General features: G+C 32.0%; 1 protein-coding gene across 3 annotated transcripts in view; it reads right to left on the bottom strand.

Moving 5' to 3' along the window:
• EFR3A (EFR3 homolog A) overlaps positions 1-18,713 on the bottom strand; it is a 136,486-nt gene that overhangs the window by 16,403 nt on the left and 101,370 nt on the right. For all 3 annotated transcript variants that reach the window (XM_031947206.1, XM_031947207.1, XM_031947208.1), the window contains 5 exons: positions 17,712-17,873; positions 17,037-17,168; positions 16,415-16,482; positions 15,193-15,320; positions 1,879-1,970 (listed from right to left, as the gene is read on the bottom strand). In XM_031947206.1, the coding sequence (XP_031803066.1) occupies positions 1,879-1,970; positions 15,193-15,320; positions 16,415-16,482; positions 17,037-17,168; positions 17,712-17,873 (582 nt within the window). The remainder of the gene's footprint in view (positions 1-1,878; positions 1,971-15,192; positions 15,321-16,414; positions 16,483-17,036; positions 17,169-17,711; positions 17,874-18,713) is intronic.

The raw sequence follows: 18,713 nt of genomic DNA, 5'->3' as shown, positions 1-18,713 counted from the left end.
CAGACATCAACACCAAAGAAAGAATATTACTTGCCACAACTGTTAAAGGGAGATTAAATTACCATTAGGCTTTATAACAGAAAAATCTGTAAAGTGCAGTAGAGAGAGATTTCTGACTAAATCCAATTGGTAATATAATAACTTGCCTTTGATATCCCCAAGTCTCATTTTAATATTTGGAAATGCATCAATGATACAGATCACAATCTCTCTATGATATGGCAGAGCACTTTTAAAAGTTGGTAGTTTCGTCAAAAAATAAAAAAGTTAAATCACTGTGTAGCCAGCCTGGTGAGGTGCCACTGGGCTGGTCTTTGAAAAACAGTCCTAACAGTCTATTAGAGGAATTATCTATATTTCTCTCTATATATATATTCTATATCTACATCTATCTATCTATACCTATACATACATACATATATGTATGTAAGTATGTATGTATGTATATGTATATGGAGCATTTCCCTGTTGGTAAGACCTAGCAGACCTTGCTTTTAATTGGCCTGGTTTTCAAAAACTTAGTCATATAGGTGCCTGACAGAGACATCAGAATGAGATTTAAGCCAAATATTTCTTAGTGAAAATAGTATGAATAATACAAACCAGCCACTGCTGTCCCTACCTATCACAATAGTGTGGGAGATGTTATCAACACAATTAGGAAACCTGAAGATCTGGGAGTTGCCACATAGTAACATGAGAAGTGATTTTAGATGATGTTCTTCCCTGTTTTGATATTATTTTCATGATTTATTTTGTATAAACAAGAAACAAGGTTTTTTTTTATGTAAACAATTTTTTAAAGAGGTAATATTTTCATAAAAACAGAGAAAAGACTGTGACTTTCTTGTCACAGCCTAATGACTTGTCCAGTTTTGGATGACTAAGCATAAGTGAGTGGGGAAAAAATCCAGTAGCAGCACAGTGGTGCTATTGAATGCTCCAAAATAGGGAACAAACACTGAGAAGAAATGTCAGTTTCTAAATAATCTATACTAGGAGCTTCTGAGGGTTGTCTGATAACATTAAAATCAAAGTTATAATTTTCCATCAATGGGAAAATTCTGCAAAAGCAATATGCTACCTAGAGGAATAATTCTATCTGTGACAAATACATGTTTAATAAAATGATCTGATACATTAATTATAATGATACCTTGTACATATCTTGCTGTACATGTTATACAATACTTTATTTTTAGTAGTCTTCATAATGGCTATGATACTATGAACCTAACCTACAAGATTACAAGATTTCTGTACGATGCCGTAACACAACTATCAAATTTAAATTGCTTTAGTATGGAAGTATAAGTTAAATAGCATATAACTAAATTGATATGCTAAATAAAATAAAATGAACTTTAATAATCATGTTTTATTTAAGCTTGCTCCCAAAGAAGAGGTATCTACATATATTACCCTTCTACCTTTTTCACAAAGGCAGAAACCATAAAAGTAGAATGCTAATTTTAACCACTGTTGGACATAACTGATATGCTGATTAGTATTGCTGAATTGCTTTTTTTCTCTCTATTTTATTTCTTTATCATAAGGTAAGGCTTTATGACTAGAAAAGTGAAAGTTATTGGGAAATTATGATATTGTTTAAAACAAAAAATATTTTAAAAGAACTTTAAAACTATGCATTAAACTACTTTTCAACATTAAAAGATTCAAAGCCTAAGTAATATGAATGACTACTAGAACTTTTAAAATGCTTCTATCTAAAAGCTAAGCTGAGTTGACATACTATATATATATTTCATTTTAAAATAAGACATTGGTAATTTTCTATCAAACACATTGGGAGGGAAAACTGACAAAAATTATGACAGCCTCAAAACAAAGCTCACAGATTAACTTTTAATAACTTACCACATCTTCAACAGGGTTGCTGCCTGGTAAAATATCCACCTGGATGGATACAGTGTCCACAATACTCTTCCTTCTGGAGAGTCGATCTTCATCTAGATTTAAAAAAAAAAAAAAAAAATTGTAGATTTTTCTTTCCATTAGAAACAAAATTCAATTTTTATTTTTAATCGTCTTTGATGCAAAAAGAGAAAATATGAAAAAGGTAGTTCAAGAAAATATTTAAAGGCAGTGAGTTACAAGCTTTGTCTTCCATTATTCTCTCTTCTCTAGTTTTTAATATTTTTCCTTCACATTGGCTTATTACCCAATCTACAGACAGATATCTTACCTACCTCCAAAACCGATTTAATTATTTCTCTCCCTTAAGCCCATCACTTTTCTTTATTTTCTTACTGCTACTGGGGACATCACCATCCTTCTAGTAATTCAGTTCTGTCTCTTAGTGTGATCACTCCTCACTCTGTTATATCTTTTTCTACAACAGATCTTATATTAAAAATCTTGTCTATTCAAAAAACCACCAACTCAGAGGAGGGCTTCAATAACTCTTAGCTTGCTTACTTCAAGGACCTTGCTCCTAATTATTTTTCACTATTACAAGACTATGAGTTGTTCTTTCTGCCTTAACTTTCCCTCTAATCCAATCTGTCCTCAATGCAAACCCTACAGTAATTTTCAGAAATGGGGGGAGGGGGGAACTTGACCACATCAAGCTCCTTCTTAAAAAACTCTAATAATTCCCTATTATCTCTAAAATCAAAAATAAACTCCTTTAAATAGCACATAAAATTCTTTATAACATAATCCCTTGCTGCATTGTTTTTTTTTAATCTTGTTTTACAAGCCTACTTGTTATTCTTCATACACAGAACTGCATCTCTCATCTCTCTGCCTTTGTATTAGCTCTTCCTCATGCTTGGAATGTTTTCTTTCCTTTACTTACTTTCCTGTTTACTTTCTCCACTGCTTAAAATTGTTCTTCAGGAAGATACTTGAAGTATCTTATTTTCCCCAGTCACTAGAATCTTTCCTTCTAGGAGGCACTGTTTTTAAAAATTTACCTTCATTCCTATCATCATATCTTTGACATTTATTAGCATTAGCCAGTAATCAATATTAACTATTCTCTTAATGTTAAATTTACATATTTCTTAATTATATGAAATTAACTGAAGAAGGGAATCACTGCATTAAGATTTTTAAATATTATTCAAATTTAAATGCAAAAATTTTTTTTTTCCTTTTGCATGAAATCAAGAGTTATTTAAGTTTCTCAGGACTGAGTGGAAATTTTAGGCCTCATTTTCATCTTTGATTGTTTCAATTAACTTTTCTAAGTACATCAGTCTTTTTCAAATAGTCTAGTCTTCATTAATCCTATATTCTGGTTACTACAGAGAAATTTAATCATTGGTATAACTGGCACAAAGAAAGAAAAAAGTCAATTATTCAGTATCTCTAAGGTTATTTTCTACTTTCCCTGAAAGTATATATATGTGTGTGTGTATGTATATATACACACATATATGTATATGTACCCATATGTTGCCTTTCTGGTTAAATACAATTAGTCCCTTGAGGTCAGAGACTATTTCATTTTTTTTTGGGGGGGGGTACTTCCAGTGGTTAAGTGAATGAAAAGAACATTTTAAGTGCTTAACAAATACCAATTGATTAATGTTGAATTAAAACTTCCATTGGCTCTCATGTTGCTCTCTATCTACTATCCTAGTTTCTTATTTTTTTCATCAGTGAAACTTCTTGATGGAATAACCTAATAATGTTGAATTACATCTCCCTCCTTACTACTCATTTTCCCAACATCTTGCAATTATCTATATTTAATTTTCCCAATTATATGTTGATTTTCACTTCTACCACTGTTCTATGTTTTTTGAAAGTCCTAAATGACCTATAATCCTTTTCATACTGGAAGCATGAAGAGTTATGACCACCATTCTCTCTTTTTGGTTTAAATACCAGACAAAGAATTATCCTGCTTCTTCATACCTCAGAAAATCAGAGTTGGAAGAGATTTCAAAGGTCCAGCTCACACTAGGAAAAACTGTTCTTCCAAACTTGGCAAAGATTTTTAGTTTCAGGATACTCCTATGTCTCCTATGCTAATTAATTCATGTTGACTAACTGACTGAAATCGGTAAGGAGGAAAAGGATATAATTATAGACAAAAATAAAAATAAAAAAAAAAAACCTTATAAAATACTTTAGTCCTCTCTTCTAAGGTCATATTCTATCTAACCTATGAGTGCTATTAACACACATAGCTGTTTCATTTTATAATGTAAGCTCCTTGAGATCAGGGGATCATAGTTTCTTCCCTTCCTTCTTTGATTCTTTAACTGGTACCTATTACTATCTAGCGGGTACCCAGATTTTAACCAGAGACCTCTTAATCTGTAGTCAAATGCTTTACCACTAAACTGTATTCCAAAGGAAAGTGTAGGAAAGGAGAAGTATTAGACTAACTACTAAATTGAAGGTCTACAGAGCTGTTGTGTTGAACTCATTGTTGTGTGCCTGTGAAATCTGGAATGATGCCATGCCAGGAAACTGAGTTGCTTTCATTGTTTCACAAAGATTCTAAAGATCACCTGGAAGGATAAGATACCAGACACTGAGTCCTTTTTCAAACTAAACTGCCAAGCATTCCAACTCTAATGCAGAGAGCACAACTCCTCTTACCTGACTACAATTTGAATGTCTAATGTATACTTGTCAAAAAGATTATTTTATGGAGAACTCACACATGATAAGCACTCACATGGTGGTCAGAAAAAGTGATACAAGGACAGTATCAAGGCCTCTCTTAAAACTTTTAGAATAGATTGTAGTATGGCATGGGAGACACTGGTACAGGACTACCCAGCAAGGAGTGTCCTCATCAAAGATGATGCTATGCTTTTTGAGCAAAACAGAATTGAATTACCTCAGAAAAAACACAAGATGCTCAAAGTTAGAGAAGCTATCCCAAATCTTCATAGGGACTATTTGTATCCAACTTGTAACAGAGTTCTGAGCTCATATTGGTCTGAGCAGCCACAGATGGACACATAATCAACTCTAACATAGTGATATCATTTTGGTCCTCTGAGAACAAGGGACAATAACCAGCTAGCATATGGTAAGCACTTAATAAATTTGTGTCCATGGAATGGTTAACTGACTGACAAGTATGTAAGATGCAAATCTCTCATTTGAGAGATATAGTAATCTTAATTTCACTAGAACAAAAATAGGGGAAAAGATAAGGTTGGAAAAGCAGAAAGCACCAGATTCCATAGGCTTTGAATGTCTGGCAAAAGGAATCAACAGAACCCAACAAATGAGAGGAAGTAACCTGACTAGATTATTCATGACTAGACTACCAGCCTTTGAAATGATACTTTAGAAAATGAAGATATCAAAGGTGGGAAAATTTATAGGTAAGTGTGACTGTTCAAGCAGATAGGGTAACTGAAGAGGCCTTTTTTAGGATGGGAACAGTGGGAACTGATAGAAGGTTACAGATTTGTAGGATTCTCTTCCTTTCCAGTTCCATGGTGACTATTCTAATTCATACTCTTAATATTTCATGCTAGGACTATTTCAATAGTATTTTAACTAGTCATTCCATTTCCAACTTCTTTTCTCAAATCTGTCAAGTACATTTTCATCACATAAATCTATCTAAAATACTACTTTGATCACATAACTTCCTTACTCAAAATAAAGGTTTACTTTCCCATAATTTTATAAATAAAGTCTAATCTCTTAAGATTTTCTAAAGCTTGGTCTTATTTATCTTTCCACCTTACCTCCTAACACTCCATGTGAATTATATTCTGCACCCAAATTAGTTTCCTGTCTATTCCTCAAGTACCTTTTATCCTTTCAAGGCTAGCACAAATATCACCTTCTTTATAAAGTCTTAATTGATTATCCCAGAGAAAAGTTATCTTCTCTTCTTGAGAATTTTAAAAGCATATTGTTTTCATTTATATGCCACTTTCTGGAGGGCTCTCCCCCCCCCCCCCCCCAGTGTTCTAATGTTCTCTTCTAAATTGCAAGTTCCTTATATGTGCACATACTGTTTCCCCCCTTAGAATATAAATTACTTGAGGGCAGAAACTATTTCATTTTGTTTATATCTATCTTTATATCACTAAGTACACAGTTTAATAAATACTGGTCTATTGAAGGACATCTTTGTATTATCATAGCTTTTTAATCAGTCTGTAATTTGTTTATAATCTCTATTTATGACCTAAATGTAATAATAAGGCTCATAAGCTTCAAGACTTGTTAGTAAGTAATGAAGTATTATTCACAACACCTCCTACCAAAAGGGATTTCCAAATCAATTAGAAAAAAAATTGATGGACCTCACCCTCACAACTTCTCCCTCAATCAAAAAACAAAAACAAATAACCCCAATGAAAACCCTAATTTTAGATCAGAAGTGAAAACTTGAAAAACAGGAAAAAAAATTAAGTGTAAAAAATTTTTTTCAGCAAACATCAATATAGGTATCAATAGGTTAAAAAAAAAAGCCTAAGAAACTCAGGAAAAGAATATACACATATATAAAATATAAACACATATATTCATACATATTATACTATATATCATATATATATGTATATATACATTTTAAAACCTCATTCTTTTCATATTGGAAAAGAAAATACTGTCTTAAAGATACATTTTATGACTAATTATTCTTATGACTATGGCTAATAACTATTATATAATTATTTATTGACAGGACTTAAAATTGAGAAAGGCCTAAGTATAAAAAGAAGCAGAATACAATTCAAATACTACTATAAAAGTAAAAAGGCTCCTCAAGGTACATACATGCCCAATGATAGTATCCAACAGAGACAAAACTCCCCACCTTAGACAACTTGATCCTGCTCCTATTTTTCAAAGACTATTAAAATACCAGTCTAATATATTCTCTAGTATTTCTTGCTAAATTGAAAAGAATTCAGATGTAAATAAACAAGAGTCACCTGGACACTTAGTATTTTTTTTTAAAAGCTATTTCCTTAAGATCCTTTGTATCACTACTTCCAAGTTCAACAAGACCATCTTCTATTCTATAAATGCCCTTTTCATCTTTTCATTCCTCACTGTAGTGTTTAAGACACTTACTAAGTACAAAGGTATTCCTTTATGTTTACCTTTTTCTTTTTAAAAAATATATTACTGTAGCCTAACTTTCAGAAATGGTACTTAAGAACCCAACTGCCATAAACAATGCTTTACTGCCATCTTGTGTACCTGTGTATTATACAGAGGTTGGCTTAAAAAATATATGTGTATGTATGCTATACATATACACATAACTAATTTTAAAGTCTATAGATCAACATATGTAGCTATAAAAGTTACTTTAGCTAACAACTACATATGCAAATGAACTATGAAGAAAATTAGCTTAACAGTGAATAAAACTGTACAAAATTTTTGGTAATGACTACATAATGCCAACCTAATTTAAAAATTAAATATTGTATACAGTATCCTTTCTGTGCAATTTCATAAAATAATTATTTAACTGCATACAAAAATCCCAAGATTTATAATTTGTCCAAAGGTTACTGATTCAAACACTAGATTTTACTTGTACAGAAGAAAATAAAGCATACCCAAAATATATATTTTACCTTCTTTTTGACTAAGGATTGTGTGCGAACACAGTAGGCACTATATAGATATTAGCTATTAAATCTGTTGTTAATGTTAAAGAGTGAGGCCTCAAAAAATGTTAACGAAAGAACATTTAAATGTTACAGACATGTCTTTAAAACAGGCATTCAAGAACATAAAAATAAAGCAATGAACACAGGAATTCAAGAATTAGTTCTGTATTTTTCTTCACTCAGGTGAAAAGTGAAAAAAATTATTACTTTCATTTATGGTTTAATGCTATAACTAGTTTTTATATGCCACTAAATGGTTTAACTTGTCTGTTTTAACTGTTCTATTAGTATTAATGGGTGCCTTGCTATGTTGTGGTTGTTTAGTCATTTTTAGAGATGTCCAACTCTTCATGACTCCATTTTGGGATTTACTTGGCAGAATTACTGAAGTAGTTTGTCATTTCCTTCTCCAGCTGAAGTCAAAAAAGATACTTAATAAGTATCTGAGGCCAGTAAACTTAGGAAAATGTCTTCCTGATTGCAGGCCCAGGGGTCTATCCATTTCACCACTGAACTGCCTTTGATACTCCTTGACATGATTAAATCTAAAAAATAAACCAAGATCTTAAAAAAGTAATCCTTGTGTTCCACTATGCATTTTAAACTACTGTATACCATCCTTTATTTATAAAGGCAATTAAACACATGAATGGGTACTGCCACCTTTTTTGCATTGCAACAAGGGACTTTTTTTGCACTATTGCCAAAGGCAATTATATCTAAATTACCTTCACTGCCAAGCTTTTTTTTTTTTTTTGAAAATTTGCTATATATACAGTTTCCTTGTCCTTATCATTACTAACCCTTCAATATCTTGCAGCTATACACTATCAAAGCTTTATCCTTGAAAGTTTTATAGTTCTCATCCTCCTTGAACTCATGGCATTTAAGATTAGTGATTTACCTTTTTTCTTGGTAATTCTCTAGTACAAAATAATTCTGCATATTTTACTTCAGGGAAGCTGACCGTACTTTCCACAACTTTTTCTTAAGATTGGTACCTATCCTATTGAAAAATGGTCAAAGGATATGAACAGACAATTCTCAGATAAGAAATTGAAACTATTTCTAGTCATATGAAAAGATGCTCCAAGTCATTATTAATCAGAGAAATGCAAATTAAGACAACTCTAAGATACTACTACACACCTGTCAGATTGGCTAAGATGACAGGAAAAAATAATGATGATTGTTGGAGGGGATGCGGGAAAACTGGGACATTGATGCATTGTTGGTGGAGTTGTGAATGAATCCAACCATTTTGGAGAGTAGTTTGGAACTATGCTCAAAAAGTTATCAAATTGTGCATACCCTTTGATCCAGCAGTGTTACTACTGGGATTATATCCCAAAGAGATTATAAAGAAGGAAAGGGACCTGTATATGCACGAGATGTTTGTGGCAGCCCTTTTGTAGTGGCTAAAACTGGAAACTGAATGGATGTCCATCAGTTGGAGAATAGCTGAATAAATTGTGGTATATGAATATTATGGAATATTACTGTTCTGTAAGAAATGACCAACAGGATGATTTCAGAAAGGCCTGGAGAGACTTACACGAACTGATGCTGAGTGAAATGAGCAGGACCAGGAGATCATTATATACTTCAACAACAATACTATATGATGACCAGTTCTGATGGACCAGGCCATCCTCAGCAACGAGATCAACCAAATCATTTCCAATGGAGCAGCAATGAACTGAACCAGCTATGCCCAGAAAAAGAACTCTGGGAGATGACTAAAAACCATTACATTGAATTCCCAATCCCTATATTTATGCACACATGCATTTTTGATTTCCTTCACAAGCTAATTGTACAATATTTCAGAGTCTGATTCTTTTTGTACAGCAAAATAACGTTTTGGTCATGTATACTTATTATGTATCTAATTTATATTTTAATATATTTAACATCTACTGGTCATCCTGCCATCTAGGGGAGGGGGTGGGGGGGTAAGGTGAAAAATTGGAACAAGAGGTTTGGCAATTGTTAATGCTGTAAAGTTACCCATGCATATATCCTGTAAATAAAAAGCTATTAAATTATTAAATTTAAAAAAAAAAAAAAATTGGTACCTATCCACTACTTGTTTATTTCAGTGGAATCTATTTATTCTGATTGCTACGTGTGAGCTCCAGATTCAATTATCCCAAACTCAAAATATTGAAATTGTCCTTAATTTATCCCTTTGTTCTATTCAAATGAACTTGATTTTTAAGCTATTTCTTCCCCTTAAAAAGGCAACAGACTTAGACCTCAAGGCATTTGAGACAGCAATGATGCACTTCAAAGAAGATTCAAATTAAAACAAATTCTGGGCTCCAGAGAATAAAAAGGTATTACTGAACCAAAGCTACCAGGAGTATAGAGCTTTGGAACTGAGCTCCACATGTAAGGTATTCCTTTAAATGATCAACACTGGCCACCACAGTAGGATAATGCTATAGAGCTACCATCAAAGAGAATTTTACTGCAGTAAACCACCAACGATTTACTGATAAAAATGCCTAGCAGAACTCCCTGATATCTCTACCTCTACTCTAACTCCCTATTTTTCCAAATTAATTGGCCTCAATGTCTCATGGAAACTGATTTCATTGCCACAGGGTGGCAGTGTTATCAGAGGACCTTGGTAGGGGAGGAGGAACATGATCATCTGGTTCTACTAATAATATAGTGGGTAAGCCATCTGACTGATTCTTGCTCTGATTATGTGCTGGATGAAAAACTCTCTCTAACCCTTATACCTAAATTTTACACAAACAGTCCATATCTTCTTTCTGCCTTCCTATTGCTTTTTATGCTTTCATCCCAGATGTCCGCATAAAAACTGTTAGAAAAACTTCCAGATTCATACGGAAACTACTTCACTTTCCATTTTCTTGGCAAATAGATCTTGGGTTTCCCCAAGGTTTGTCTTATCACTGATCATACTCTGCAATACTGGAGGTTATTTTTCATGTTCCCTATATATTTTAATAGTCAAATTCAGGGAAAGAGACAGTCTTTTCCTTCATTTCCTCACTCTTCCCTATTTCTCAATCACTAGCATGCATAATTCAACTGAAACTACTCTCCTAGAGATTATCAATGGTCTTTGAATTGTTAGATGCAGTAGCCTTTTTTTCAGTCTTCAATTTATTTAACCTTCCTGAAACTGAACACTTTTGATCACATCTTCTTCCGGGTTATTAGTTTCTTCTTTTGGCTTCAGTGACACTGCTTTCTCAACTCTCCTATTTGCTCAAATGTTCTTTCTCAATATTCTTTGCTATATAAATCATCCTGTTCTCAAACATCCAGCCTGAGCCATTTTCTTTTCTCTCTACAATTTCTTTGGGTGGTTTCATAAACCCATACATAGGTTCAAGTATCATTTCTATGACGATAAAACTTCCAAATCCATTTATTTAACCAAAACTTTTTTTTTGACATTTACTTTCATACTGCAAACTACAAACTGGATATGTCCCATCAAGTGGCTATCCTCTATCAGAATCTTGAATTTAACATGTCCAAAATCGAACTCATCATATTTTCCTTCAATCATATTCCTTCTCCAACCTGCCATTTTCCTTATCTAAAATTTCAACTTCGGAATCATTCTTTGATATTCGCCTTCCTTAATCCATGTTATATCCAACCAATTACTAATCCTTGGTAATTCTACTTCCTTTACATCTATGGCGTCCATCCCCTGCTTTCCATTTGCCAAACTACTACCCTAATTTAAGTTTTTATCATTTCTGGACCAGAGTACTACTATAGCTTCCAGATTATCCTTCTGCTTCCAAATTTTCCTTTCTTTACTCCATCTTCTATACAGTTAAGAAATTAATATTCCTTAAGCACATGTATAATCGCATCACTCCTGTGCTCAAAATTTTCATTGGTTTGCTACTGTCTAGGTCATGGCCTTTTTTCTAGCATTTAAGTCCTCTACAATTTGGCTCCCATTTACTCTTCATCCTATTTCAAAATGATCACCTTTATATCCTTTATCTTTCAGTGAATCTGGTCTACATTTAGCAATTCTTGAAACTTAATCCCTTCTTTCATCTTTCAGTCTTTGCACAGGTTGTCTTCTATGACTAAAATTTTGTTTTCAATGGTTTCTAATGATTTACCAAAGTTCAAATAGCTAAAACACTATAAAAAGATACATGAAAATTTTACTGAAGATAATAAAGAACAATGTTTTATATTAAAAGGAGCAATATAGTAGCAATCAGTGAAAATGCATTCTTATCTCCTACCTTATTACTTACTACTCATATGACCTTGAACAAGTAATTTCACTTCCAGAGACCTCAGTTTCAACAACTAGAAAAGTATTTTGGCCTGAATGATTTATATATTAGGCCCCCTATAGCTCTGAAATTCTATGATTATTTATGCATTATTTATTATTTATTCAAAAGTAAAGATTTTGCAATCTTTAATAATTAATCATTAAGAAAATCAATTATTGGTGTCCAGAATTTGGTAAGGCTAGTGATTTTTATCCAGTTGTTTAAATCTTGAGACAAATGACAGTTCACTACAAAAGCTACCAATATATTTTATTTTCACTTCTCAAAAACAATAATTTAACAGGTTTTTTCTGAATATATTTGGCAACATTAAAAAGCACCTGTAAAATACAAAAATCATATTCAAAGTGATATGAAAGCCATAAGAGAAAGGACTAGGTAGATATCTAATTGCCTTGAAGGGGATCACTATATCTTCTCTTTAATTTACTGTTAAATACTTGTGTGAACAGTAACAACAAGATTATGTGAGAACTAGGGAGACTGAAAATAGATCAAAGCAGAGTATTTTCATCTCTTTTTGTCATTGTTTGCTTTTTTTTCCCTTTCACATGGTTTTTTCCCTTTTAGTCCAAATTTTTTTTTTTTTTTTTTTTGCACAACATGGCAAATATGGAAATATTTTTAAAAGAATTACACATATTTAATCTATATCAGATTGCTTGCTTGTTGGGGGAGGGAGAAAAATGTGGAACACAAAGTCTTACAGGAATGGATGTTGAAAACTATCTTTACATGTGTTTGGAAAAATAAATACTACTGTGAAAAAAAGTATTTGTGTATGTGACACACACACACACACACACACACCACTTTCATAACAGCAAAGCTTAATAGGAAAATTTCTACATATTCATATCTAAGATTATCAGAAGCTATTTGACAAGCTATTAAAGAAAACACTAATCATTTTTTAAAAAGAGAAATGCTAAATTGAAATTAAACATATCTAAGATTTTACAAAAGAAACAGGGAGGAATGAAGGATAAATAAACTATGACAACAGGAAAGGTTAAGAATAACACTAAGATCACAACTACATATAACAGTCTTCTGGTTCAGTTCTAAAAGTCTTCTAAAAGCATTCTTATTTTAAGCTAGGTATGCGCTTTCCTACAGGACAACAAGGGTAAGGAGAGGCAAAACTGACACTTGGATTTACCTTTGTGCTTATGTCTGTGTTTGTGAGGTTTTTTGCCTGAAGGAAACAAAGCTACATCCAAAAATTTTATAAGAATGTAAAAAAATTAAGTCTTATCCTTATATAAGTTCTACTACTGTGTTTTATTCTAAACATTTTCATTTCCCCAGAAATTCCTGAGGAATAGAAACTGGGAATATAAAATATTAAAAATTTACAGCCATAGAAATAACACCACAAAATATTACTTAGCATAACTATTACAACAATAGTATACATTCTATGTAAATAAGCAATAGTGATATTGAGAAAAATTACTATTTGAATAATAGTCTTATTAAATCACTAGTTATGATGAAAATAGCATCTCTTAAGGAATACATCTATGCATCATTTGCAATACATAAAATTTCACTTAACTATTATATTTGAAAATTCAAAATCAGACTAAGAAATAAACAAAAGAAAACACAAGGCTAAGACATGATAAATATATAAATAAAAGCAAAGAGGAAACTGGGTAATCTATAAACATAAGAACATCTTATTATGATTAAGAAAATGACATTTACTACATATACATCAAGTTTGAGGAAACTATAAAGAAAAATTACTAACTCCTTTATATCAGGAACAAAACAAACTGAATATTCTCCGAGTTTGCATGAGTTTCACTTTTTGTTACTTCAATAGGGATGTACAACTTCTGAAAGCAGAACAATACTACCTTATTTTAACCTATAGAATATCTTTGTTTAGAGAATGTGCAAACAAGATTGATTTAAGTATACCTTCCCATTCTTTATAGGAAGAAATATTACTATGCTGGTATTCCTAAAGAGAACATAATACTTGCTTCTGTTAGTTACCTGTGTTAAGAACTTGGGATTTAGTCAGTGGGGCCTTTGGAAATTGCTAGAAATGAATCAAGTCATCTTCCCATTGACCAGCTTCTTGGTGATAAGCCTCTTTGATTTAGCTAAGCTAGAGCTAAGACAGCAGATATATAGTCTGCCGTAAGGGTTCTAGTCCTTGTAGCTTGACAAAATATTATCCTTTGCTACAAAAGGCTTTTTGCAAATCAGGATCATCTCCAAACTATTATGAGACATTAAAGTAACTTTTGAGAGTCCCCCTCTAAAAAATTCCTGTCAAAAACATATTTTCTGTCATTAAGTTTGGCTAAAGAAACACTGATATATTTTCCCTAAACAATTTTGTCCAACTTTCCCTAATGAATTAAAAAATAAGTTTCCAAGAGAAAAAAGTCTTTAATCTCACAAAACTGAAGGGCCAGGGAGTGGACCCAAAATGGCAGAGTAAAGCCATGAAACTATTTGAGCTCTCCTAGTTTCCCTCAAAAACCACATGAAATCAAATCTCTGAACAGAGTCTGAGAGAATAAAACCTCTCTTCAGCTCAATATGGACTGGAAAAACTTCAAGAAAGACTACTCTCACTGGAATGAAAAGGGTGTTCAAGCAGCTCAGACAGACTCTGGGAAAGCCGGTGAAAGGGTCTTAGTCACAGCAAATCAGAACTAAGACTCTCAGTCCTGGCTCAGTAGAGTAGCAAATCAGGAAAGGCAACCTCCAGTCCCAGCTCAGAAGGCAAACTCTGGGAAACCAGAATGTTTCTTGAACAGAGCAGGCAAGAAGCAACCACTGCAAACACAAGGGCTCAGATATGCACAGGAAGCTTCGGACAGAGCCCCATTTACCCCAAGAGCTCCACCATAAAAGTATAAAAAAAAAAAAAAAAAAAAGAGAGAGAGAGAGAGAGAGAGAGAGAGAGAGAGAGAGAGAGAAACTATCAAAAGAAAAGGAAAGAAAATGAGCAAGAAACAGAAAAAGAACCTTGACCATAGGAAGCTACTATGGTGACAGGGCAGACTAAATTTCACAGATCTTTCCAGCAAGAGATGCTATAGTAAAATATACCACAGGTAAGATACCATAATATTATTATCTTAGATTACTTTAAAAGTAAACTCGAAAAGCTATCCCAATAATCTTCTGAAGACAGCTAATACAATGAATACACACACCTACATAATAAATTTTAATATTGAATATTTGAACACCAATATAAAAGAATAAGATGAGTTCAAACACTACTATAAAATAACATCTAGTTACACTTATCTTACCTGTTACTTGTGGCACATATGGCACTGTTAATCTTTCCACACTATATCCACTGCCCCCTAATGATTCTGCAATCTTGTTAGTTAAGAAATACAAATTTTTTTCATGTTTCTCTAGAGATTTTGGAAGCCTGTGAAAGTAAACAGTTTATTCTTACTTGTTGTATTTTACATTTAAATACAGCTAGACAAAAATACAGAAGCCAAGAAACTAATACTTTCAGGATTAAGTCTGATAGATGTATGATATAGTGTGTGGGTGGGTGTGTTTTCCACACTCAGTGAAAAAAAGCTGAGATAGTTATAGGCAATAATGGAGCCTATGTAAAAAAAAAACTTGCAGCATTTCAAAAAATTATTCAAAGCATTCATCAAAAACATACTAGTTCATTTTGTTGTACTGACTACTATTATGAAAAGAACTGACCTTACAAATATGGAATTTTTACTCTTTGAGTGAGTCCATTCTATCAACACTTTAAGTTGATAGTGATCAATGAATTTCATTTTAACTTTTTGAGCATCTAAGAGGGAAATAGTCCTATCTAAGTAAATTCATAGGTCTTAAAATTAGAAATACTTAAAGCAACTTAGACTTCTAGTTCAATTGCCCCATTTTACAAAAGAGTAACTGAATCCCACAGGGAAGAAATGACTCTTCAAAGTCACAAAGTTTTAAGTAGCAGAATCAGGACTCAAAGCCAGGTTCACTGTTTCATGAAATTTGACAACAGAGAATGGCTTTGGTTACTAATGGAATTCAGTTTGGATCTGGCCAAATCTCTCTAAAATAAAAACAGTTCAAATGTTCTCAATTGTAAGATATTATTTCTATAAGACATGCAAGTTAATTGAAAGTTTTTAAACACAAGTTAAAAATCAATTAATCAACAAATGTTAGCTCCAATGATGGGGTAGGCATTGAACAAGACAGTGGGAAAATAAAAACAAAGAGTGGAAAAAATCCCTCCCTGCAAGTTTACAAAACAATTTTCCACAGAACAAATATTTCTTTGCTTTAAAACTGCCTCCAGTTAAATGTGGACCCATTTACATTTGCAAATTCAAGACTGAAAATAACCCTCAGTTTAGTGAAAGAACTGAGTTATAGGAATTATATGAAGACAAAGAAAATGATAAATATTTAATATGGAAATCCTATAGGGACTAATAATTCCTTAAAAATCTGGTACTTCTTATACTATCAAAACAATGTTTAACATACATGCACTTATCTCTGAAAATATGTTCTGGCAGAAAATAGGGTGCTTCCATTGTTCTTGTTTCAATAACCTGAAAAATATTTTTGAAAAGTAACACTTAGGATGTAACAATTATTAAAAATGTATAAGTAAATAATTTACTTAGAAATCAACATATGTTATATCTTATGTACAGAATTTTGTCCACTTCTATCAATTATTTTAAACTCACAATTCTATTTATTATAATTATAGTTAAATCAAGATATTCATGAAAAACAATTGTAATTTCAAAAGCACTGATTAAATTTTTATGATACATTAAAATACAATAGCAGCAAGCAAAAATAGAGTATTTATTCTCTCAGACATTACTGATTTGTTATACTTTGCCAACAACCTACATAGGCTTGAACTGAAACACATATACATAAAATTAAATGAAAATTATAAGTATTGGCATTAAAAATCATAGGTTAAAGGAATATATTTTGAAGAATAAGCAATTATTAGAAAATGCTGACAATGTACAACATTGATGATTACACTACCTGTTATATAGAATTATTACAAATAATGACATTTCATAAAACTAAAAGACAACATATTGAAAAAAAGTAATATGAACTTTTTTGGTCACATTACCTTGCTCACATGTTGGTAAAAAGCAGGAACTGCTATCATCTGACTTAAAAAGTTGAGGTACGCTCCAACTAATGCCATGACAGCACAGCGATGGAACATGGGTAAATTATCTTCATTAAGGATGGCATTATCCTTTAATAAGGAAAAAAAAAAATGAAATAGTCCAAACAATAATGTTGCTATAGAATTTTTCTGAAAAAATAATCAGTAAAATACAGCAACAAATATTGGCAGAAAAATAACATTTTGGTCATGTATACTTATTGTGTATCTAATTTATATTTTAATATACTTAACATCTACTGGTTATCCTGCCATCTGGGGGAGGGGGTGGGGGGGGGTAAGAGGTGAAAAATTGGAACAAGAGGTTTGGCAATTGTTAATGCTGTAAAGTTACCCATGCATATATCCTGTGAATAAAAGGCTATTAAATAAAAAAATAAAAATAAAAAAAAAATAATATTAGCAGGGTAATATCTGTTTACAAAGAGATAATAAAATGAAAAATCTAAAGAATAAATTAATGATTAACGGTGTTACTAAGTCTTTTTAATTAAAATGCTTACCTATTTCTGTTCTAATAAACCATGATCAGCATCATTAACAATATAACTTTAAGGAAATAGTATCTCAAAGACTATGTTTTCTTTGAAAAATTTCACTGAGATAAATTACCTGTAAAGCGATAGCTACTCGTATAAGATCAATAACCACTTCTTCGTTGGCCAATTCAATAGTTATAAGAGCAAGAGATGTATAGAGTAATTCAAAATTTTTCTGAACATTGTCTTCTTCCTTACAGCCCAAATAAATATGGCGGTATAACAGCTGACCATTCTGAAAAGACATCAGAAATAAAAACATTCTTTACTTTAAACCAATTCATTAAAAAATAGGTTATTAGTAGATACATGACCATCCATTAAGGAGAAACTTAAATAAAAATGCTGACACAATGATAGAGAAAGTAGGAGTGAAGAAACAGGTTGATTCAGTTCAATATCTCCTAACAAAAATCTGGAGTTGAAGTATTTGGGTTCAAATTCCAAATTGCTAACTGCTACTGTGTTTATTAACTAAATTATTTAATCTTTCTAGATTTGTTTCCTGATATATAAAAATGAAAATAGTTTAGACTAGAGCAGGGATTCCAAACCTTTTTATGTCATATACTCTTATTTCTTGAAGGAAATCTGTTAAAAAGTTTCAGGGACCATTTTTCAGGACAAAGATTTAAAGGCCTAATATAAAATACAAAAAAAAAAAAATTAAATTATATAGAAAAATATCAAAATAACAATTTTTTAAAAAAAAGTTAATGCACTTAACAAGAAGATTATATAATGATCAATTCTGATGGACATGATTCTTTTCAACAATGAGATGAGTTGGACTAGTTCCAATGATCTTGTAATGAAGAGAACCATCTACACCCAGAGAGAGTTGGGAACTAAGTGTGGTTCACAACATAGCATGTTCACTCTTTTAGTTATTGTTTGCTTGCCTCTTATTTCCTTTCTCATTTTTTTTTTTCTGGTTTGATTTGATTTTTCTTGTGTAGCAAGACAGTTGTATAAATATGTATGCATATATTGGATTTAACATATATTTGATTACTTGCCATCTGGGGAAGGGGTGGGAGAATGGGGGGAAAATTGCAACACAAGTTTTTTCAAG

The sequence above is a fragment of the Sarcophilus harrisii genome, chromosome 1, assembly GCF_902635505.1.
Source record: "Sarcophilus harrisii chromosome 1, mSarHar1.11, whole genome shotgun sequence".
NCBI classification, from domain to species: Eukaryota; Metazoa; Chordata; class Mammalia; order Dasyuromorphia; family Dasyuridae; genus Sarcophilus; species Sarcophilus harrisii.
Note: the sequence above shows the minus strand (reverse complement) of the source record. Positions and strands in the feature narration are given on the sequence as shown.